Raw genomic sequence first — 24,382 nt, 5'->3', positions numbered from 1 at the left:
ACTCCCATCCCTCTTTCAAAATTATAAAAACTATTTAAACAGTAATTCGCACAAGATACTCCTATTATTGTCCATGGTGATTAGTTATGTCAGCTGTTCTGAGGAATGAAGTTCTGACAAATCTAGTATTTCTGAATCTTGCTTTGTTAAATCTTTGTCAGGATTTATCCTTCTATCTTCTTTTTTTCAAAAGATGTTTTATTGATTTCAAGAGAGAGGGGGAAGAGAAGGAGAGGGAGAGAGAAACATCAATGTGAGAGTATAACATGGATCAGTTTCCACACACTCTCTACTAGAGATGAAGCCAGAAACCCGGGCATGTGCCCTGACTGGGAATCGAACCAGTAACCTTTTGGTACAGAGGACAATGCCCAATCAACCAAGCCACACCAGCCTGGGCAGCCTTGTATGTTCTTGCTGCTAATTCAATAAACTTATTTAATTTTCCTCAAAATGTGAAATTAACCTCTAAGTACTTTTTTAACAAAAAACTGTAATCCTCTACTTTTTGGAATAACATGTCCTCTCTTTTTCCCCAGTTTTGCTGTACTACAATTTAAATAGGTAGGTAACAGGAAGCCCAACAAGGGTCTTCCCCCTTTTTCATACCAAAAAGTACATCTGACGGGTGGCCCAGTACTGGGGAAGGCAGCAGGATGGGATATTTTCCAGCCTGGATCTGCTCTTACCCAATGTTTGAACAGCTCACCAAAAATGGTCCAGGTGCGGGACCTGAGCTGCAAAGATTGTCAAGGGCACGTCTTCTCCAGTAAAAAGGAAGTTGCAGGTCAGGCTTAACTACAGAAATGTCAGACACTTTTAAGGATATTGTCTAGAAGATTTAACACAAGAGGATCTTAAGTGACACATGATCATGGCATTAAATAACATTGACTCCCATTACAAAATGATTACCTTGTCTTTCAATTCATCAGATTATGAAAAGGAATCTTGATTTGGTATGAGTATGTTTTTAACACCTCTCTAACACTCACTAGTGTGATGCCTTTTTCAGAATAGGCACCAGACTCATTCAGCATAGTATCCTTTTAGAACATTCATGCTTTTTTTCTTTTGCACTTTACGATAACCCTTTTATAGCAAATAATTCCCTTTTCCACTTTTTAAAGTCTCTTTAAAATTAACACTTGAGCCCAGCTGGCATGGCTCAGTGGTTGAGCATCGACCCATAGGAGGTCGATTCCCCATCAGGGGAATATGCCCAGGTTGCGGGCGCTATCCCCAGTGGGAGGTGTGGGTCAATAATTCTCTCTCATCATTGATGTTTCTATCTCTCTTTCCCTCTCCCTTCCTCTCTGAAATCAATAAAAAAAATATATTTTTAAAAACAATAACACTTGAAAAACAAATTTAAATTGTAAAAAAAAGGAAGACAGTCACTTTTTACTGTGATTTCCTCATTTAAAAATACACAAGAGTACTTTTAATGCATATAAATACAATAGTTTCAACCCTGTGTTGTTCATTAGGGTAGCTGCTAGCCACATGCTGACACTGAGCAAGTGAACTGTGCTAGTCTGAACTCTTGTAGGCTGTATGTGTAAAATACATACCAGATTTTGAAATCTTAGTTTAAAAAAGGAGTAAAATGTCTTATTAGTAATTTTTTATGATTATATGTTGAAATTATAACTATATATATTAGGTTAAATATATTGTTGAAATTAATATCATCTGGGGTTTTGTTTTGTTTTTACTTTTTTTAAGGTAGCTACTAGAAAATTTAAAATTACATACGTGATGCACATATTTCTCCTGGACATCACTGGGTTTAGCCACATGACTGCACTCCACAAGGGGGCAGCACAGGAGCGTGAAAAATTTAATAGCTTCTTTTTTGAATGTCAAATTTTAAAGTCTTAAATTACAGGGTGTTAAAATAATCTAGAAGGAAGAGTGATTTTTAATACTAAGCAAAAGGTGCTTGTTATAAAAGCACTTTTATTGCTAAAAGAAAAAAGTAACTGAGTACCATAAATTCCAAGGCTCTCCTCTCGCCCCCACCGCCAACAGGGCACTTTTCCCTTACTCTCCCAAAATCTGCTAAAGTAAATCCCATCTCTCATTTAATATAAACACTGTCTAAAATGAATGTTCTCCAATAGGGGAGACCAGACAGGTGCCAGCACATGCTTGCTTAGGATGTGCATGGCCAGTGCTATGTGTGCACACTGTCCAGTCACCGGTTACTGTTAGCTTTCATGCTCAAAACAAGAAGGCATCCTCAGCCGTCTTCCTTATGCTTGGGATGCTAGGGTGACAACTCACTGCTAAAGTGCTGTCTCCAACATTGGTGGTGATGAGCCCTTCGATGGTGCCGTACTCCACATCTCTGGGATTGAGGCGTTCTTGGTTGCGCCTTTTAAATTTTCGGAGAGCGACTCCCAGTATGCAAGCTAGAAGGCATACTGCGAACACTACGGACAGAATGATGAGGCCAACCTCCAAGTGAAAATTCTGTGTTCCAGAAAAGGATTTCCCTGGAAATGGGGGCGAAAACGGTTGTAAGGATCAATGTTTACTTATTATTTAATATTGATGACCAATACCCTAACAGATAGCTCCAAATCCTGACCACAAAGTCTCACAAGTCACAAAGTGTTAAAACTAACATACTTCCTAACATCTGGCCAATAGCCCAATCATTTTAGCTAGTACTCATTTAGACACAACTGGAAAAATTCCATTGAGAACCAACTGTATTAATGCACATATATGAGAGTGCTTTTAAAATATAGAGTACTATACAAATCTCTGGTGCTACTCTTATTAACTTGGATTTGATTTGTAAGGATATTTTATCATCAGCCCCTTGCAGACAGACATTATGCTCTACTATCCCTAGGAGATAGTGCTGAGTTAAGACCAAATTGCCCAATCTCTCCAACGTATCCTAGATGTTTGTTGCTGAATTCTCATTGATCTTTTTATATCATGTTTTCGCCTAGGAACCTATTCCTTCATCTGTTCTTTTACTCAATGTCTTCAATATCCATTCAGTCATTCAAAACATCCATTCACTGACTCTTCAGGCGTTCTTACATTATCTATCCAAATGTTCATGACTCAACACTTATACACCACTAAAGCAAACATTCTCAAAGACTTTCTACCTGCCTAGTGAGTTCAATCAAATTTTCTTACTTGGATAGTGAAGGTCCATAATTAAAAGATCACAAAACAATAATTCTCTCTGAATTTCAGACGCCTTCATGACATTGTCACCAAGCCCCGTTCTTCCCAACATATGAGTTACTATTTTCCACGTCCCTGGCCCCTTCAGCGATCCAATCTCAAGCCTAGTTTCCTTTATACATTTCTTTTAACTTTCCGAATCCAACTAATTTAATCAACCACTTGGCAATATACCCCATGGCACGTATCACTTGTACTATAAAGTGTAAAACTAATTATATACAACATTAAATTATAAATATTACACCTCTCTAATTAAATTAGAAATTCCTTAAGTAAAGAAAATAACTTTCCTATTACAACTCAGAGGCTAGGAACTTTTCAAACTAGAGATATAATTTTTGTGTGAATGCAGACATTTCTTCATGTCTCCCCACTCTATTAATAACAAGTAAACTCACAAAGTTTAAGAGTACAGTTGTATTCCATCAGGTAAGCGTTTTAGCTGTAACCATTTAAGTACCTAATCTCTCTTTTAAAAACTGTCTTTTATCATTCAAACCTATTTGCTTATCAGAATTTAACCTTTTCTGTATGCCTGAAGGTCATCACCATATTTTCAACAATTACTGTAACGTGACCGTGCACCAGTCTTTTTCATTTTTTTAGTCTCCTCCCTTGCTGGCTGACATTTCCAGCAGTGGATGCTCCCACTAGCTTCTCCTACTCCATTTTTTGGGTTGATTCTCCTTTTGTGAGAGCAAAATTAAATAACCATGCCTATTAAAAATGTACGATATTATTAAAAGTAAATTTGCCTTAAGAGTGAATCTACACAGACTAAGGTACTTTAATATTTGTAGAAACTCTGAGCTAGCAAGTTCAGGCTCATTTCATGGGGAAACAATTTCAGAGGAGGACTGATTTCCATTGGCTTCAGAATCCACATTGAATATGACACAGAGAAGATTCCACATCAACTCCAAGGTCCATGGGAAGTCTCACACAGCTTCACGATTCAGTGGTGGATCACTGGGAATAGGACATGAGCTTTTAGTGAGCCTTTCTTTGTCTCCTTCCTTATAAAGAAGAGATTTTCCACTCAGGCACCTAAGTCTTAGGTTTCATTTTCCTCCCTACACACTCAACTCTTTACTAAGCAGAATGTTTTCTGAAATGTCGAATGGCATCCTGGCTCATTAACTGGAAAGGCACCAGGAACTGTTGTCCACCTGCGTGTGACTGCTGAGAGAGACCTGGCTAGCCAAGATGTCCCTGAGGTGGACATTGCCTTGTTGACTTTCCCCAAAAATGTCCATTCTCCTCCTTTTAGATTCTACAGGTTGTGCCTTTCTCTTCTTCACCCAGAACCACCTTCCCTGTCACCCACTGCCTCTGGTTCAAAAAGTTGGAGGAAAGCCTTGGAGCCACTCCCATCTGTAACCCACAGAGAATCAGCCCAACACTAACAAAAACCCTTGATCTAAAAACAGGCAAGTGCGTGAGAACCTTTAGTGGGCAGCTGGGCCGTGATGTTCCTGTTGCACCAGTCCCCCTGGCAGCACTCCACGGCCTGGCCAGGTGATGGCGGGGTCTTACAGGTCATCTTCCCCTGCTCGTAGACCTGGAAGCAGCCTTTCTGGTAGACGTGGAAGCCATCGTTTATGCTCAGTGAGGAGAAGCACTGCTGGCCTTCACAGTGGTCCTCGTTCCCACAGGAGAGGCCTTCACACACACACATGTACAGTTTGGGGTTCACCTTGGGCTTCTCATCTGTAGAAGGATAGAGAGGAAGAAGGGGAGTCACTGAATGGATTATACACCCATGGGGGGAATAAGACAGTTTCTCCAAGACCATTGTCCACATTCTGTGGTCTTGTATCTCTCACTTGACCAAGTACCAAATGATAATCACTACTCAGTATATAAACTCATTTATATAAGCTGTGTACTCTTTTAGTTTCTACTAGGCCAAAGAGTGGTTATCATTTGTCCACAGGCTCCAGAAAATGAGTTTCTCCCACGGTGGTTTACGTGTTATCTTCAGACCAATGGGCTCTCATATCCTAATTCCTTCATCAAAATAAAATGTTTTACCAGAACATAATGCTCATCTCTTTTATTTTGTGTAAGAAAAAGGATGGTTCCTAAATATAGTGTGTGCCAAAAAATGAATACACACTTTGAAAGGCAGTGTTTATTAAATTACATTTCGTTTTGAACCTGGAGAATATTATGCTAGGCGAGGTAAGCCAGTCAGAGAAAGACAAGTATCCCATGATCTCACTCATACATGGAATCTAGTGAACAAAATAACCTGATGAACAAAACAGATCCAGAGACACGGAAGCATGGAACAAACTTCTGAACCTCAGAGGGAAGGCAGGAGGGGAGGGTGGGTGAGAAGAGATCAACCAACGAACTTGTATGCATATATGCATAACCCATGGACACAGACAATAGGATGGTGAAAGTCTGGGGTGGGGGGTCAGGGGTGGGCTAGGAGAGATCAAGGGGGAAAAGGGGGCATCTGTAATACTTTCAACAATAAAGCTTTAAAAAAGTACATTTCGTTTTCAAAATTGAGCTATTAGCTGTTAAAGCGTGTATACGTTTTTTGGGGACAACCTATTTATGGCAGCTGTTAATGCCCATTCCTGCTAGCTCCATACAAATCTTCATCAACCAGTAATACAAGAAATGGTCACGTTCCTGCTGTTACCGGTCTGCCTCAGCTATATACCACATGGTAAGAGTTTACAAGTCTAAAATTACAAACCCATATTATCAATGCTTTAAGCTAGATGCCTAGACTAATTTTTAAACAGTAATAATACTGAAGTTTTTACATTAATTACAACGGAAATTCATAGCTGCTTACATATTTTCAAGTGGCAGAAAAAAAGTTTGGCAGCAGTTATTGAGGATGAGGGCACAAGAAGACAAAGGGAGCAGAACAATGTTTGAACAATAAGGTCACAGATGGGATCCAAGGCACAGCCCACACCTGGTGGGTCTACGACGCAATGGAAAGAGGCAGAAATGTATCATCAGGGAAGCAGACCTCGGCAGACTCCTGTCTCTTTCTGAAACCCTCATTTGCAGTTTCATTTTTCATATGCTCTTTCGCCCCTGGGCCCTCTTGTTTGAACGATTAGTTCAGACTTGCTGGTCACAACAGTTTCCACTAGTTACTAGCGGGGAAGGAAAGCGAAGATAGAATATAAACAGCCACGTCCTAGAAGCCACTGATTAGTTAGCCGTGGCCACATTCACCCTAGCACTGTTCATATAAGGACATTCCGAGCTCCCTGGGATGGTCGAAGGCACAGACCGTCTGCCTTCTCATCCTGAACCCTCTGCCACAGGTCTGCGAGATAACTGCTTCTTTCTTAAAATAACCGGTCGGGTGGCTGTGCTTTTAAGAGACCTTAAGGTAAGGTCTTTGAAAATGTCAAGTTCATTTACACAGATTTGTGTGGGTGCGCGCAGAGATGTGGGTTATCTCAAAAAGGGGGGAAAATGGCATTCTTAATCTTTCTTCTTCCCTCTTCAAAGTGAAAATAGTTCACTGCCCACTGAAATGTGGGTGCCTCGTCCCACAGAGTAAGTGCATGCAGACACAGACACAAGGCCTTCTATTTATAATTGACTTGCTAGTTCTTTTGAAAACCACAAGGGGCTTATCCAAGAGCAAAGACAGGCCTGGAAGCAGAAAATCCAAAATAGCCGCTGACAGTATATGTATGTCACCAACTCACCCCCCCGAGACTCAAAAGCCCTCAGACATTTTTAATGAGCAAAAACTGTAATGAGCCAAGAGATGGTCTTTATTTTCCCTGCCTAGAGAAATCCAAGAGAAATTCCAGCACCAATTTATTTCGATGAGGATGAGAAACATATATATATATCTGTTGACATAATCCAGCAAAAAGTTTACACTTGCCAAAAGCGAGTTGAAAGATAATATTTCTAGGGAGTCTAGACATGCTTGCCACTCTCGAATGGCACAAAGCTGGCTGAGGGCTGCCAACAATGTTGCCCGACAGGTGATGATTCTTTGGAGGGAAACGGATGGGCAGAAGGGAGGAGGGTGCTAGTATGTCGTATTGACTTGTTTGTAATCTACAGCAGGGAATTAAAAAGGCTATATTTAAAAACGCCGCAATAACGCAATTTCTGTAAATTCAAACATAAGACTCTATTTTAAAACCCTAAGTATTTTTTAAAGACTACATATATCCAAGAATACATACCTAGCACATTAAAGAGGTTGTGTCTGTTGACAGTAAGTTGGGGTTGAGGGGTTAGAGTTGGGATGAAGAGGTAAAATAAAATAGGAGAGTGATTCGCTGTTCATAGACTGATAATGGATTAAAGAATACAAATTACTTAACTCGCTGTACCTACGGTGCACTAGGAACAACTATAAACAAGCACCGCTGGCCCTCCATACCCGCGGGTTCCACATGTACAGATTCAATTAACCTCAGAGAGAAATATTTGGAGAAAAAAAATGTTATGTTGTTGCTGATATGTCTATACCAGTGATGGCGAACCTCTGACATGCGTGTCAGAGGTGACACGCGAACTCATTTTTTTGATTGATTTTTCTTTGTTAAATGGCATTTAAATATGTAAAATAAATATAAAAAATATAAATCTTTGTTTTACTATGGTTGCAAATATCAAAAAATTTCTATGTGACACAGCACCAGAGTTAAGTTAGGGTTTTTCAAAATGCTGACATGCCGAGCTCAAAAGGTTCACCATCACTGGTCTATACTATGTAGTTAAGCCTACAATGATTGTACAGACTTTTTTCTTGTCATTATTCCCTAAACCCGTGGTCGGCAAACTACGGCTCATGAGCCACATGCGGCTTTTTGGCCCCTTGAGTGTGGCTCTTCCACAAAATACCACGTGCGGGCGCACGTACAGTACGATTGAAACTTCGTGACCCATGCGCAGAAGTCGGTTTTCCGGTCTGGGTGAGTCTATTTTGAAGAAGTACTGTTGATATTTGGCTCTGGTGACTAATGAGTTTGCGGACCACTGCCCTAAACAATACAACTATTTACATAGCATTTACATTGTATTACGTATTGTAATCGAGAGAAGACTTAAAGTGTATAGGTCAGAGGATGCGCATAGGTTGTATGCAAATACTTTGCCATTTTATATGACAGACTTGGGCATACACAGACTTGGGGGGTGGTCCTGGAACCAATCTCCAGAGGGTACCAAGGGACAGCTGTAACTCTAGACAACAGAGGGCTCACTGATCATTGATCCTAAGGAAACGGATGGTCCAGAGGACCAAGGAATTAATGACACTTTGTGATTCTAGTAAAAACTGTCAAATTTTTAAAAACACAATAATAATTCTTCTAATGTGCTCTCAGAGCGAAGTCTACTTTTAAAGTTCCAGCCCAGACTGAACTCTGCATCCACAGATGCAAGACCTTTCCAAGGTCGGTGGTTTCTAACAGGACGTGGGGACTGTCAGAGGTTTGGACTGTAACCTAAAGAATTTTGCCAGAATTGAACAGCCTCAAGTAAAAATGGTCTTTAGTGAAATTCAACCCACTGTACTCACTATGGGGTCATAAACTAAGTCAAAGGGGTTCATTCATTTCTCAAACAGTCTCTGTGAATCTTTATATTCCTATGGTGGTTGAGTAAAGATGATCAGGGTTAACTACTTCTAAGTTAGTGATTCTTTTCAGTAAGATGTCAAAAAAACAACAACAGAGTTTTCATATCCTCCCCTCCACAATCAAGGGAAAAAAAGGGAAGAAAGACAGCTGTTAATGATATGTAATAATTAACTCAAACTCGGATATAGAGGAGCCATGAGCTCAGTCCAGCAGTTAGCTCATGGGAAAACATAAAACTTTCACCAACTTCGTCCTATTTTGTTTCTCATCCACATTTCACCCTCTGAATGTGTACATTCCCACATAATTAATGAGCAGAGCCCTTCATGTATCTCTTTTTCATATACAGACAAATATAAAGATGCTAGATTCCTAGGAACAGAAAAATGACCACATGCGCACGCCTGCGCACACGCATACACGTTGGTTAAATGCCACTTTGGCAACTTGATCCGGCAAAGTGGATTAGTCAAAGAGATGCCAAAAGGATTTTCCGAGCTAGGATTACTAATTCAACAAAGTTAAAAGCAAGGTAGCAGCACTTTCAGATCTTAATATTCACAATTCTAAGGAACACAGCTGGCCCCAGAACGCCCATGACTCACTGTTTTATAAAGTCCTGTCAAATTTTGGGAATAACCATAACATGTGTGGGCCTGTGATATTTCACTTGGGGCGGGATTGTGGTGGGAGGGGAGTAAGGGTACGAGAATGATCACAAAACCCCTCTTAGGGCCAAAAGCAAGTGTCTGCAGACCTCTCACCTCGCAGACTGTGATCTGAACACCGTGCACAGCAAAGATAATCGCCTCCTCTGACTGATCTCCCACCGTACTGACAGGAGGCGCCACATCTGATAGGAAGTATTTCACACTTGCCTATTAAATAACCAGGAAGTGTCCTGGCAGAAGGCAAGTCTACTCCACCTAACCGACAATCATTTCAATAATTTAGTCATTTAAAAGTCAAGCCAGAGGTATTCCCTCTCTGAGGAGCTCGCCCACATTGTCTGTTCTAGAAGGCACCTCCCGGCATTACTCAGTGTTATGGCTGGCACCCCGCGCCCTTTGTATCCCGAGCAAGGCCCCGGAGCACACTTGCAGCCTGCGTCTGGCTGGGAGCAGCAGAGTTCAATGCCCCTTGGGAGGATCCAGGGCTGGCTCCCCAACCAGAGGTGCAGGCTCGGGACCCAGGGGTTCACCACAGCCAAACCTTTGAAAAGATCTGTTTTGTTCTGGGTAATACCTCACCATCTGGGCACACCTAGTGGCATGGCCCAATCCTAGCCTGGCAGAGGAAGAGGCAGAGCAAAGAGCGCCATGAACTTTTCAAACTTGTCCACAGTCTGGGATAACCTTGTACCTCATAGTAAAAGCATTCACCTGTGCGTTTTGAGTAGGACTTGAGCAATCCAGGCACAACAGGACAAACTTGGACTTCTTCTCTCCAATGTTCTCCCTCTCTCCCTCACACCTGTCTAGTCATGCACTCCCTGATGCTTTAAGGCATTTAAACTGATCATCATTCTAAATGGTGCACAAAACCCCACATTTCCCAATAACATCTGTGACACAACAAACAAATGAGGAAATGCTACAAGGAAGCCAGTCTCTAACTGTGATCCCAGGAACAGCCTGAATTTCTTATGGGCTCACCTCAAAGTAGCACAAAAAAAACCAACACACGTGGTTATTAGAGGATGGTTATAAAAGTCCAACAGCTCAGAACTTTATAGGCTAAAAAAGGAACGCCAAACATCCCTGGACTCCTTCCAACAGTATCAATGATTCATTCATTCAAAATGACGGCTTATATGAGGGCTTATAGATATGGGAGTCCTTCCATGGTCTCCTAATCCGAGAGTACAGTTTGGCACCGCTCCAGAATCTGAAAGCATTTGAGGTCTCTGGCATTAAACAAAGGCTTAAGGAAGGATTTTGCAATGCCAGGTAGCACTGCCAGCAAGCCAGCTCGTACGACAGAAACACAGAGGTCCGTCCGGAACGCCTCGTGAAGGGCATCTGACGGTCTGGCAGCAGGCAGGCAGGCGATGTGCTCAGGGCTCAAATACACCAAGTGCCCAAATGCTCTGATGAGAAAACACTCACGATAAATCACTCTTTTTTTTTCTGATCAGAGAAGTTGATACTTGGTGAAGTTGGAAAGCCAAGAAGAAAATGTGTTCTAGGAGTTAAGAGAGAGAAGAGAAAAATTTGAATGAGATCACATTATATTCAAATAACAACAAAATAATGGTGTTAGGATTTCCAAGATTTTGAACTCACGATGCCTCCACTCCAGGTGTGTTCTTCCTCAAGGTTCCCTAACTCAGCCAATGCCACCTTTATTCAGATGTACAAGCCTGATGCTCTCTGGCTACCACTCCTCTCAAAATTGGCAAAATCATTCATCTGGCCTACAAACGTTCTGGTGGACCTGACCTCTGCCTCTTCGGCCTTCCCCCAGATCCCTTCAGTTCTCAGAAGGCCTCTTCCTGCCTCAGGGTCTCAGGCCCTTTAGGTATGGAATTCCCTCCACCTGGATGCTTAGTTCCCTTCCTGCCGACACTCCCAACCCCCTAGTTAGTTCTTATGCTCCCCTCAGATCTTCCTTATACATCATTTCCTCAAAGAGCCTTTGCTCACACAGCCAAATTTAAAGTAGAAACCACCTGTCCACACTCACAAACATGTGTGTACGCCTGTTCAATGTCTAAGTCTTTCCTCACTGTGAGCCCCATGAGGGTAGGAACCGAGCCTCCTGTGCTCACCATTCCAGACCCCTCAACGGCCTCAGTACTTGGCAGGAGTACCACCAGCCTGAGGACTATCTGCTTCAGAATGAATTTTCTCTTCACAGAAAGGATTCAGAGGTGGGAAGAGACATGATGCTGGTTTTCAGAGCAGACTGAGCCCATAAAGTCTTTAAATGTCAGCAGAGATCTTAAGGCAAGGCTTAGTCACCTAGCCAGCATGTCTGTGCAAACCACTCCCTCCGAGAGCAGCTTGCCACGGCCTCACATCTGCTCTCCTCCCCGGGCTCACAAGTGTGGAAAATCCATCCTTCTTGGGGTGAGCTGGGTTTTTTGTTTGCTTGTTTGTTTGCTAGGAGAAAGAGGTAAAACACAGGAGTTCCTAAAACGGGGAATTAATACATTATAGAGCAGCAGGGCTGTTACAAGTGGTCCTTCCTTGGATGGTTGATTTGAGGACTTTTAGCTTCTACGATCAAAACACAGTAAGTGCCTGACTCCAGTCGGCTGAGAGGGGTCACGCGGGGCTTGCTGCTCGGCAGTGAAAACCATGCCCCTGGTCTTTGCTGCCATTTCTCTCCTATTGGGAAAAGAACGGCGTGCTCAGTAGGCAGCAAGGAAGAGCGAATTACATCATTTTCCCCCTCTTGCTTTGCTGAAGGTGATAAGGATTCCGAAGTCATACTGCACTTGAACTGCTAGAGCTGAGAGAGGGAAAAAGTGCCATCTGTTTATTTTGTGTCTGGCTGACTCCCTGTCTGTGAAATAATCCCTGTAAATGAAGCCTATTGCAGCAGCCACACCTTCCATTTCAAAGCCAAAAATGCAGTCTGTGTTTAAGTGACTAACATTATGGGGCACTGACCTAAGACAATATGGGTCTGTCTTTTCCATGTTTTTTATGATCCCCTGAATGGATCAAAGACTTGCCTTTCACCCAGATGCCGTGTCTGTGAAGCAACTCCTGAAGGGCTATGAACATGGAGAAAAGAATGACCCCTTTCTTCATTTGTGTTTTCAAACTTCTTGAATCTGCTTCAGAAAAGCAAACAATGGCAAGGCCCAATGGAAATGACCTACTGAGGAATTCTTGTGGAGAGAACATACCCCCACCCCATCCCGCATACTGACAATGCCCTTGTCTGAGGGACGCTCCAGCCACGGGAAGTAATTGTACCGCAGTCTGAAGGAGGAGGGGAAATGTCCTGGTGGGTTATACACATTTCGTAAAGTCACTCCCTGTTCAGGTTTAGGAGAGAGCCGGGGATATGGCACCATCTACAGAATGCTCCTGGCTAGGTCTGTTCTCAGTGTGGAGAGGTGTTCCTGTCCCTCTGGATGTTCCTGCTCCAGAGAAGGTTGCCTACCCAGGGTCTACATGGAAAGTTTTGGTTTTAAAGGAAGCCTTAAACAAGGGCGAGATGGGAAAGGACAGTGGAGAAGGAACTCGGGGGCAGCCTCAGCACCCAGCGCCCACCTCTACTTCCCCTCGGGTGCCCGCCTCTAGACCCTTTTCTCGGGGACTCAGGGAACAGGCCTCCAAGGCAGCCAGTCTTTGCTCTGCTTAGCATCTGCAAGTCACCACCACACTGCCACACCCTTTCCGGAAGCTTTCAAACCACAGAGATAAACCCTTCAAAAGATGGGCACTGCGCCAATTTGTTGAACAACTGTCTTACAGAACCAGCCTCCAGGCATTGTGGAACCCAAGAGCTAAAGGTGAAAACTGCGGAATTCCTTACATTTCTCCTCCCTGGCTCCCTACCCTACCTGACTCCAGAGAAAAGCACAGAAGGAACAAGGTAATTTCTAGACTGTTTTCTCTCCTGCCCAGATGAGGCCACAGAGAGTTAAGATACTCAAGGGTGAGAAACTGGGCAGAGCCCAAGCATCTCTCATAGTGCTATTCCCTATCCCCCGATTTCCCAATTCATGTCCCAGGGCCCTAGCAGAACTCCATGAAAGGTTAATGCAGAAATGAACCCCATGCCTCCATCCCATGAATATAAGCCTTGTGCATCTGCATTCCAGACTTTATCACTTGACCCTTGCATTGTATATCTTCTCTCCTCTATCGGTCTAATTAATAGGATTCACAAGAATTCATTAACTCCTAAATTTAAGACCCTTAAGAAAGCTTATTAGCCATAAACTTAAGATCCAACAGTCACCATGAGCGGGTGGAGTTTGGGTCATTCCCCTGAGCCCACAGAAAGGCTCCAGGTGTTGACCCTGAAGGTAGAAACCGAAACATTTCTTTGTGGTTCTGTGAACCAGAACTGGCTTTTCAAACACACACACTCCCTCCCCCGCACTCTCTGTGGCAGAGCACACCATTCCCAGCTTCCACAGTCATCGTGGGCCTGGGCAGAAGAAAGGCAGCTGAAGCCGAGACGTGTCACGAGGCCACTGGCAAGAGAGCAAGAATATCTAAACACAAACCACGGTGAGAGCCACAGGCCAGCGTTTCCGCAGATTCTCTTTGGCTCCTGGAGCTGCAGAGCACTGACGGCCTAAAGATAACCCAAGTATCTATGAAGGGTCACTTTTAAATAGTAGCTTTAATACCACCAGTCATTTCAGAAGTATTTCCTTCCAGAGTCTGCTTCCATCCACACTGGCGTGCCAAGCATGCCCAACAATGGCAACCCACTGAAGAGATGAAAGCCCAGAAGTAAATGGAAGGAGTCCCAAAGGGGAACAGACAGCTCCCAACACGCTGCGACTCTATTCTGTGCCCAAATTTGGACTGCTGAGAAAGAATAATTTAGCTCAGAGACACCTTGTAGAAGTGATCGGCTGACAATCATTGGGGATTAAAGAGCAAGTAGGAAATTAGTTTATCTCAATTGGTTTCTAAGCGAAGGCAGCATAAGCCATGGATGGCTACTATCCAGGAGTGCTTGTAGGAAAGCCTTTCCCTCCAAGAGAAAACTCTACCTCTCAGTCTATTGGACCACAGTTTGGCTGAGCAAAGAGAACTGTGTGGATTCTTCACCACATACTGTACATACACAGCCACTGTGGCCACCCACTAACCACAGAAGCGCCAAGTAGAACAGCTCCGAAGAGCCTACTGATTTTTTTTTCTTCCTTTTAAGCCATAGCCAAGGTTCCCAAGATCTTCCTAAACACCATTAAAATCTACCCAGCCCCTCACCTATCCACCAAGTGAATCCACACTGTCCTCAATGGCAGTCGGCCAGGGGCTGGTGTACAAGGGACAGGTGCTCAGTGAGCTATTTTCAGTTGCTATCAGATCAATCTGGAGCTGCACATGCTCAGTAGGCAGGCAAGTTTTGGTTGCATTTCAAACTCTGGGCAGCCAAGAGACATACACCTTTCACAGCTGCCAGGGCAACCAGCTGCCCGGTGCTCCTCCCAAGACGGGAGCAATGAAAACAGTGTAACCTGGCCAGCCAACATGCCAGTGAGCAAGCTGTACTCCGGTCTCACTGCCCGGGTTATTCTGAGCTGGGCTTATTGACACTCCATGGCAACACAGGAACAAAGGGCCAGAGAGAGGGATTTAAATGTCTCCCAAAAGTTGCTAGAAAAGTCAGCAGCTCAGACATCTGCTTTCATAATAAAAGTAGCCGTGGAGTTATTACTAGATGAGCGTTGTTTGCCGCCGCTGTTATTGTTTGTGAACCGCCTGGATCAAAGGTCTACTCTCTGAACTAAGGTTTGGTTTGTTTTCTTGCTTCTTTTTGTTGCTTGCCATCATTGAATTGGAGGCCTTTGAAAATGCAGCGTGTGGGCTTCCCTGACGCACACTGCAGGGGGACCACATTTTCTCATCCCTTTACCTCTCATCTTGCCATGCCCTGTGATCCACTTTCACCCACAACTCTTCCAGAACACACCAACTGCCCCTACTTAATCTTTCAAGAGCTCTCACTGCCCCCACGCACAAGACCCTGCCAAGCTAGTAAGGCCTTAGCTCTCAACTGGAATTCCTTCTCCAGGCGGCTCGGCCAGTGGGACTTCCCAGGCAATATCCAACATCGCCTCACTTCTCTGGGCTCGATCCCTGCCCTGCCTAACAAGTCCTTCTCAGTCATTCCTTCACTAGTCTCCTGCCTGTTCATCCTTCCGGACCTCATCTCCCTGGGCTGGTGGTGTCCCGAATCCAGCCCAGTGTGATATGGAGGCCCTTTCTGCCGATGTTCCTTGTGCCGTCCTGTGACCTTTGCCTTATCCAACAAGACTGTGACTCCTTGTCATCAGGAACCACTTCTAGTTATGCTGACATCACCAGCGCCTGCCAGTGTACTCATGCTGATTTATCAATTAAAACAAACTGTCTTAAGAAATAACAAGTGTTGGAGAGGTTGTGAAGAAAAAGGAACCTCATGCACTGTTGGTGAGAATGGAAATTAATACAACCACTATGGAAAATTAGCATGGAGGTTCCTCCAAAAAACTAAGAGAGCTACCATATGGCCCAGCAGTGCCATCTACCTGAAAATCTACCTGAAAATCTTGAAAAACATGGTAGGAGAGGGTAAAGGGGGTCAAATATATGGTGATGAAAAGAGACTTGACTTTGGGTGGTGGGCACACAGTGCAGTAGACAGATGACATGTTATAGAATTGTATACTTAAAACCTATATGATCCTATGTCACCCCAATAAGTTTAATAAAATTTTTTTTAAAAATGTAAGATTGTCTTTTAACTGAGTCTCTGCCCCCAAACTCAGAATAAATGCTTTGAAAGGATGTACTCGCTTAACTCCTCAGCCCAGATCAGATCCTGTCTCATAATATCATGTTTTTTTATGTTACAATAATAATTATCATAGCCAACATCATTTACTCATTTGTTTGTCAAATATTGATTGAACACCAACTACATGCCAGGCACTGTCTTAGATATTGGGAATAAAGCAATGGACACCACAAAGTCCCAGCCTCTCATACTCCGGGGCTCACTTGGCATGTATTCCCCATGGCTCCTCACAACTGCCCTGCTCCTGTCTCCGCAGACCACAGCGGTAACAGACCCTGAGGGGTGGAGTAACACATACACAGAGAGACACAGTAAAGAAGACAATAGCTCATGTGTTTGACTTTGTCTCTCCTGAAAAGGGCCTGATTCTTACGCATGACCAAGAGCCCTCCCTTCAGCAGACACTCTTTGAGTAGCAACAACAGCATTTAACTATCAAAAATTTACCCTAATCCTCTGCAAATCTGACATTATGAAGCACATGAACTAGGAAATGATAGGAAAAATAAAGAGAAGCCACGACCGTGTAACTCTATATGGCATCTGTGGCATTCTTCATCAAAGAAGTCAACTTCTACACTGGATTGTGGGCATTTTTCCCTGTTTTTTAATTTATAACTTTCCTGAATAAACTGGATTTTTTTTTTTCATTCAAACAGACTTAGTGTAGGTACCAGAATTCAGGAAGTAAAACAAGGTCAGCAAAAAAATAAATAAAAGAGCCCATTTCATACTCCAAATCACCATTTGAATAAAAAATATGGAGTTGTGTTGTGTGTGTGTGGTTTTTTTAAGGTGAATTTCACCACCCCATTCCCAAGAGGGCTTCCGTGTTCTTCCTCTTATTCCTTCTCTCCTTCCCACATCCCCCACATACACAGATCCTAGGAAAGTCCACGCTCTGCTCTAACCCATAACAAAGAATTAGAAGCAGCATTACCATGGATCTGCGAAACACCGCTCTGCAGAGCTCAGATTCAGCCGATTAGAACAGGCAGCAGCTGCTGCGGTGTTATGACCAAGGCTGAGAAGGCACAAAGGTAAACTTCCCTCTTCCCATCAAATCCCCAGATTCAAGAGAGAGGATTGTCAGGCCACAGGAAGTTATGAAAAAATAAAAGGTCCTAGGCCAGCTGTCTCAGAAAATATACCGGTGAGCTGTCAGAGCCTTCACCTGCAGGGAGTGGGGACTTCTGGGCAGTGAGCTCCTGGGAGCAGACTGGAGTAATCTTTTTAAAACTATGGGTAACGACCCATTTGTGGGTAGTGAAATCTTATCTAGTGGTTCAAGACAAGGTTTCTTCCTTCTTTTTAAATAAAATAAAACGAAATAGAACAAAAAAGAGAAGTAATAGGAGAGGACCTTAAACTTAGCAAGTGATTACTTGTTTCATGAAATTTTTGTTTCATGCGTGTGCGGGTCCTACTCTAAGATGTTTCTAAATGTAGAGGCACTGGATCTAACTCTAAAATGCTTCCTACTGTGAGTCACTGTGAAGAGTTTGAAAGCCACCCTGCCCTGTGTCTCACACTATTTTGGAACTGACATGCGATATGAGTAATTATGACTATTTCACATAATCATTATCTGTGGAAGCTTGCCTGAGGTCATGCAGGCAGCAGAGGCAAGTTTCAGAGGACAGTTAGCAGTGTTTTGAAAGCTAGAAATTAATTTTCAATATCTTTTGTTTTCCTTGCTGTTTATTCCTTTTGCTGTTTATTTCTTTTTAAAAGTTAAAGTTGCTTAAAGAGTTCCTGGACCCAATTTGTGTGTGTGTGTGTGTGTGTGTGTGTGTGTGAGAGAGAGAGAGAGAGAGAGAGAGAGTGAGAGAGAGAGAGAGAGAGAGAGAATTGCCTCACATCAACAAGCAATTCTCAAACACCAGCAAAGTATCTGAGAATTCAATCCTGGCCCTATCTATCCGGAGACAGAATCAGATTCCACCGGTGAAGAGCTCTGTCCCACAAGACCACTTTCCACTTCAGATGCCAGTCTCAATCAGAGATTCCCACCACCCCTCCTTGGGTTCAATTAATTTGCTAGATTAGCTCACAGAACTCAGGAAAACCCATATACTCACTAGATTACCCATTTACTACAAAGGATATTAAAAGATATGAGTCAATAGCCAGATGAAAAGATACAGAGGGCAAGGTCCCAAACCAAGGAGCTTCTCTATCTGCCTGAAGTTGAGGGCCCACCAGGGTGACACACGGAAACAATCTAGTTCCCCAACATAGAAAGTTTCCAAAAAGGAACTGACAAACTGTCCTTTTTCAGTTTTTATGGAGGCTGCATTACATAATTATGATTGACGAAGTCACTGACCATTGGCAACTGATTCAACCTCAATTTCCCTCTTCCTTCCCCAGAAATCAGGGAGTGAGACCAAAAGTTCCAATAGTCTAACCACATGGTTGGCACCTACCCCTTAGGTGGGTGGGATCCAAAAGTTATCTCATTAACATAACAAGAAATGCCATTCTTGCTCTCATCACTTAGGAAATTCCAAGGGGGTTCGGATCTGAGTATGAAGACCAAATATATCTGAGAAATATATTCTGGTCATCTGGATGATTATAAATCACAGTATCACAGTTGCGTGTATGACTACAAATCTCCTGCTGTGCTAGCTTTTCCATAGAGAGAAAATGGCATTCATCCTTTTGCTCTTGAGGCCAAACTTTATAAAAGAAAAAGCTTAGAAGCTATTGCACTGCCCACTCACTGTTGACTATAAAGAAATCATTTAATGAGCTAGGGTCCTGGATTTGTCTTCCCTTCTGTTCAATACTTGACTTGATTAAATTTTTAGAGTCCTACCCACACCCCACTGCTACTTCCTCTTACATAAATCTGCATTGAATATGAACATTTTCTAAGATCCACTGGGGGGAGAAAACTGGATGTGGCTTTAGTTTAACTACCCACAGAAGAAACAAACATTTCCCAGGAAGGAAAGCTAAAAGGAAGCTTTGTCACAACTCACCTTGCATCAGATAATACACCATCATTCTATTAGATAAGAAAATGTGACAATAAAGAAGTATCTTTAAAGAGTACAGCTTCATTAGATATTTACAGTTTAGGTCCTAGTAGTGGCAAATAGCTCAGTACATCTCAATTATCTCCTCCCAAAAAGTCTCATTTGATGATGAGTCAATGAAAAAGATTTTGTTCTGAATAAAAGGGATAAATTATAGCAATGAGAAATGAGAGCAACAAATTTAATACTGACACATTTCTCTTACATTCACTCACCCCTTCAAGAACTTTCAGAATCCTCAATAATGAGAAATTCAAAGAAAGGCTTATTCTATTCTTCCCCGACCAGTGGCAAAGAGGAGTACCTTTATGGTCCCTAACAAAAAGTCCATTGAAGTTATCCCCGTCCTCCCCTCATTGGGTAATTGGGCTGGAAAGTCTGAGTGGTGATAGCTTTGGAAATACTAAAATCTGTAAAAATTAACCAATTTTCAAGTCAACACTGAAAATTATTTAGGCCAAAATCTCTTGCTCAAAACTCTGCAAAGTCCAGACTCCTTTAGGGTAATAAAATCTAACGATGGCTTACAAATTTAATAAAATGTGGGTCATCTTAGCTCTGAAATATTTCTGACGAAGCAATATTGCATTTGAAGCACTTGTGTCATGGTCACCACCTGCAAATGCTCACAGGGACAACGGGAAAGCCAAACGTGGAGGTGCTGGAACAAAGATGGACTTCTCCCTGGCGGCATAATAGCGGTGTTAGAGCATGATTAATCTTATTAATGGGAAGGGAAAGGAAGGCTATATGGGTAATTAGGACTCAAGTGCTCTTCTCTGTGAGAGCAAATAAAACTCTTCCTGCAGCTAGAGTTGTATATATAATGAGCATGAAAAATGAATAGTGGTATGAGAGACAAGACGAAAAACACAAACTCAGGTGAAGCAGCCTCGCCATTTGCTATTACAAGATTTCATCTCAACCTTTCCAGCAGACTGGATTACGCTGGATTCTAGCATGCACCAGATATAATGTGGATGTGGGTGTAGCTAATTTAAGGTACCAGAAAAATGCAAAATTCTGAAGAAGACTGATAATGGCTGAAACTCCTACACACTATTCCTCAAAGTATATCAGACCTTTCATTGGCTCTAGCCTTAAGCAAGAGTTTTAACCAATTCAAAAGCACATCGCTCAAAACCTACCTCATTAGGGTCATCATGAGGATTATGGGAAATAATGCATACAAAGAAGTTAGTCCAACATTTAACACATATTAACCACTCCCTAAATATTACTTCTAGTCATCAGAGGGGCAGTTATAGTAAAGAGTATTTTCCAAACTTCTTTGGTCTTTATGGCCCCAGAGCATTTAGGATTGCATAGAATGTGAGAAACGTTCTAAAGTACGCTGATACTAGCCAAATTCTACCAAAATCACTGTTTGGGGCCTATTATTTGAAGAGATAAAACTATTTCTAGCCAGTATTTAAGAGACATTTGGGAGTAACTGGGAGACAAAGGAGAAAAAGCTTGTTGTTGTTGTTTTAATAGGCAACGAAGAGTAACTACCACACAAAGCATATTAGAACAAAATCTCTGTGAGTTTCTTACTTATTCCCCAAGAATGCCATCAGCTTCAATGAAGCACAGTTAATAAGGACCATCATAGCTGCTCTGTAAATATCAAACATAGTTCTGCTTCCTTTTAAACTTGGTAGTCTAAAGCTCTACACTAGACAATGGGGCTTGTATAAAGATTTTCTGTATCTGCCCTATTATTTACCTCTTTTGGTTAAGTATTTTGTACTTAACGTTTGCTTTATGACTAATGTTGAGTATATCAGAGTGTATTACAATTAGGGGTTCTCAGTGGCTTTAAAAAAATTCCTAGTAAATATACAAAACAAAGAGTCTTTTCATAGAATATGTGTTTGACAGTTACCAGGTTGAGTTATGGAGAGAAGACAGGACTAAGGCAACTGCAATTATGATTAGAGCCCTCTAGGTTGTAGCACTCACTGGATATTCTGTTTTAAAAAAATAAAATAAAAAGCTACTGCAACTAAAGAATGTGTGTTCTTTTCCTTGTTTGTAAACATCCTAGAGGTGGTGGTAGATAAAATGGCAAAACCTTAGTGGTAATCTGTTTCCATTTCAGCCAGACTAACTCGTTTCATTGTATACTAGAGGCCTGGTGCATGGATTCGTGCACATGGAAAGGAAATTAGTTAGAAGAAATATTTTAGAGGCCAGGGAGGGACCGCAGGAAAGATTGGCCAGTCAGGGAGGGACCACGGGAGGTCTCCAGGGCATGTCCACCCCGTCTCGTTCAGTCCCCATCGGCCAGACCCCAGCAGCAAGCTAACCTACCAGTTGGAGCATCTGCCCCATGGTGAACAGTGCACACCATAGTGACTGGTCGAATGGTTGAACGAACGGTCGGACACTTAGCATATTAGGCTTTTATTATATAGGATTGTTACTGTGGCATTAAAAAGACATTTGCTAGATTCTTTGGGCAACTTAAGATCTAAAAGCAAGAAAAAGAAACCAATCTTGTGGTTGATAATATTGATCCATAAATGCCCTTTCCCCTTCTCTTTTCCTCATTCCTTCTCCACTTCTTCTCTATTCATAGTACATTCCCACCTCAATTTTTCTTCCACATTCTTTTTCTTTTGACCGTGCCACATCCATGAAATCAAATGAAATCCAAAGGAACTTCTTGATATCACACAGAACTAAAGGCATAGAATTTGGAGGAACTTCATTCCACAACATTCTTTAGTTTTTATTGTAGTGATCAGTGTTTAGCAATTAAAAAGAGAAGGAAAATTTCTAGAAACTTGGCTATTATATCTCCAGACATTGTCAAATGTCCCTGGGAAGATCATGTAATTGAGCTGAGAACTACTGTTAACCCATCAAGTCTTTCCAGCCCATTTCTTCTTATTAATCCCTTCAACCTAGGACCCAACCTCTCTTCTGGTTAAAACACCTCTAATTCCTTTAAACTTGCCATGCAGGATCTTTATTTCATACCCTCTTGGCACTAATTAAAATCATTGCAATATTAGTAAAACGTTTTTAACAGCATTGCTTAGCACCAGAACCTACACTATACTAGTAGACACCCAAATTATTTACAACACAATGTCCAACAGAAATTAAATGTAACCCACATTATGTAATCTTGCATGATGTAATATTATTGGGTAACAAGAGAAAACCTAGATGACCTTGGCCATGGCAATAACTTTTTAGAGGCACGATCCATGAAAAAATAATTAAGGTAGACATTTCATTAAAATTAAAAACTTTGTTCTGTGAAAGATAATATCAAGAGAATGAGAAGAGAAGCAAAAGACTGAGAGAAAATATATGCAAAAGGCACATCTCATAAAGGATTATTTTCCAAAATATATAAAAACTCAAAAATAAAAAAACAACCAACCTGTTTTAAAAAATGACCCAAAGACCTCAACAGATACATCATCAAAAAAGATACACAGATGACAAATAAGCACATGAAAAGATGCTCCACACCATATGTCTTCAGGGAAATTGAAAATTAAACCAACTCCTATTTGAATGGCCAAAATCCAGAGTGCTGACAATGCCAAATAGTGGCCGGATGTGGAGCAGCAAGAACTCTCATTCATTGCTGGTAGGGATGCATAATGGTACTGCTACTATGGAAGACAGGTTGTAATTTCTTACAAAACTAAACCTACTCTACCATACAACGTCGCAATCATAATCCTTGGTGTTTACCCAAAGGAGCTGAAAACTAATTCCACACAAAAATTTGCATACCAATATTCATAGCAACTTTATTCATAACTGCCAAAACCTGGAAGTAACCGAGATGTTTCTTTAATAGGTCAATGAATAAACTGGTACATCCGGACAATGGAATATTATTCAGTGCTAAAAAAAAAAAAAAAAAAAAATGAAGCCATGAAAATATGTGGAGGAGCCCTAACTGGTTTGGCTCAGTGGATAGAGCGTCGGCCTGCCGACTGAAAGGTCCCAGGTTCGATTCCGGTCAAGGGCATGTACCTGGGTTGCGGGCACATCCCCAGTAGGGGGTGTGCAGGAGGCAGCTGATCGATGTTTCTCTCTCATCGATGTTTCTAACTCTCTATCTCTCTCCCTTCCTCTCTGTAAAAAATCAATAAAATATATATTAAAAAAAAAAAGAAAGAAAATATGTGGAGGAACATTAAATGCCTATCAGTAAGTTAAAGAAGTCAATTTGAAAAGACTATACACTGCATGATTCCAACAATACGTCATTCTAGAAAAGAATGTAGGCTGTAAAAAGATCAGTGGTTGCTAGTGCTAAAGGGTAGCAAGGGAAAGGGATGAACAAGTGGAGCACAGAAAATTTTTAGAGCAGTGAAATAGTCTGTATGATACTATAATGGTGGATACATGTCGTTATACATCTGTCCAAACCCATAGAATGTACACCTCCAAGAGTGAACCCTAATGTAGACTATAGACTTTGGGTGATTATAATGTATCAATATAGGTTCATCAATTATAACAAACGTACCACTTTAATGGAGGATATTAATAATGGGAGAGACTATGCATGTGGAGGTGTAGGGGTATGAGAAATCTCTGTTCATTCCTTTCAATTTTGCTCTGAACCTAAAAAACAGCTTTAAAAAGTAATAATAAAGGGAGGGAGGAGAGGAGTGCTAAATCTGATAGGATTAAGAACAAACAAACTTGTTTACAGTAAGCCAAACCATACACAGAACATTCATGCACCACTTACAGATGGGGATTTGTTCTGAGAAACGCATCCTTAAGTGATTTCATCACTGTGCAAATATTATAGAGTGCATGCACACACACACGTAGATGGTATATCCTACTACATAACTCGGCTACATGGTATAGCCTATTGCTCCCAGGCTACAAGCCTGTACAGCATGTTACTGTATAAAACAATACGAGATTAAGTCAAGTGAAAGAGAAAATGATGCAATGAAAAGATGTGGTAAAGACAAGGTATATGGTTTTACAGCAAACTTTTTTTAATAAGTAGAAAGAGTACACTCTACAATAATGATA

At 41.9% G+C, this 24,382-nt stretch overlaps 1 protein-coding gene across 1 annotated transcript in view; it reads right to left on the bottom strand.

The window, feature by feature from the left end:
• Window positions 1-24,382, bottom strand: part of ACVR1 (activin A receptor type 1) — a 124,905-nt gene that overhangs the window by 27,519 nt on the left and 73,004 nt on the right. Inside the window, exons 4-5 of the mRNA XM_070422948.1 lie at window positions 4,666-4,929; window positions 2,290-2,501 (exon numbers count right to left, since the gene is read on the bottom strand). Of these exons, the coding sequence (XP_070279049.1) occupies window positions 2,290-2,501; window positions 4,666-4,929 (476 nt within the window). The remainder of the gene's footprint in view (window positions 1-2,289; window positions 2,502-4,665; window positions 4,930-24,382) is intronic.

Source organism: Myotis yumanensis, unplaced genomic scaffold, assembly GCF_028538775.1.
Source record: "Myotis yumanensis isolate MYYU_CA2020_CCGP unplaced genomic scaffold, mMyoYum1.0.hap1 SCAF_8, whole genome shotgun sequence".
NCBI classification, from domain to species: Eukaryota; Metazoa; Chordata; class Mammalia; order Chiroptera; family Vespertilionidae; genus Myotis; species Myotis yumanensis.
The sequence above is the reverse complement of the archived record's forward strand: the minus strand, read 5'-3'. Positions and strand labels throughout refer to the sequence as shown.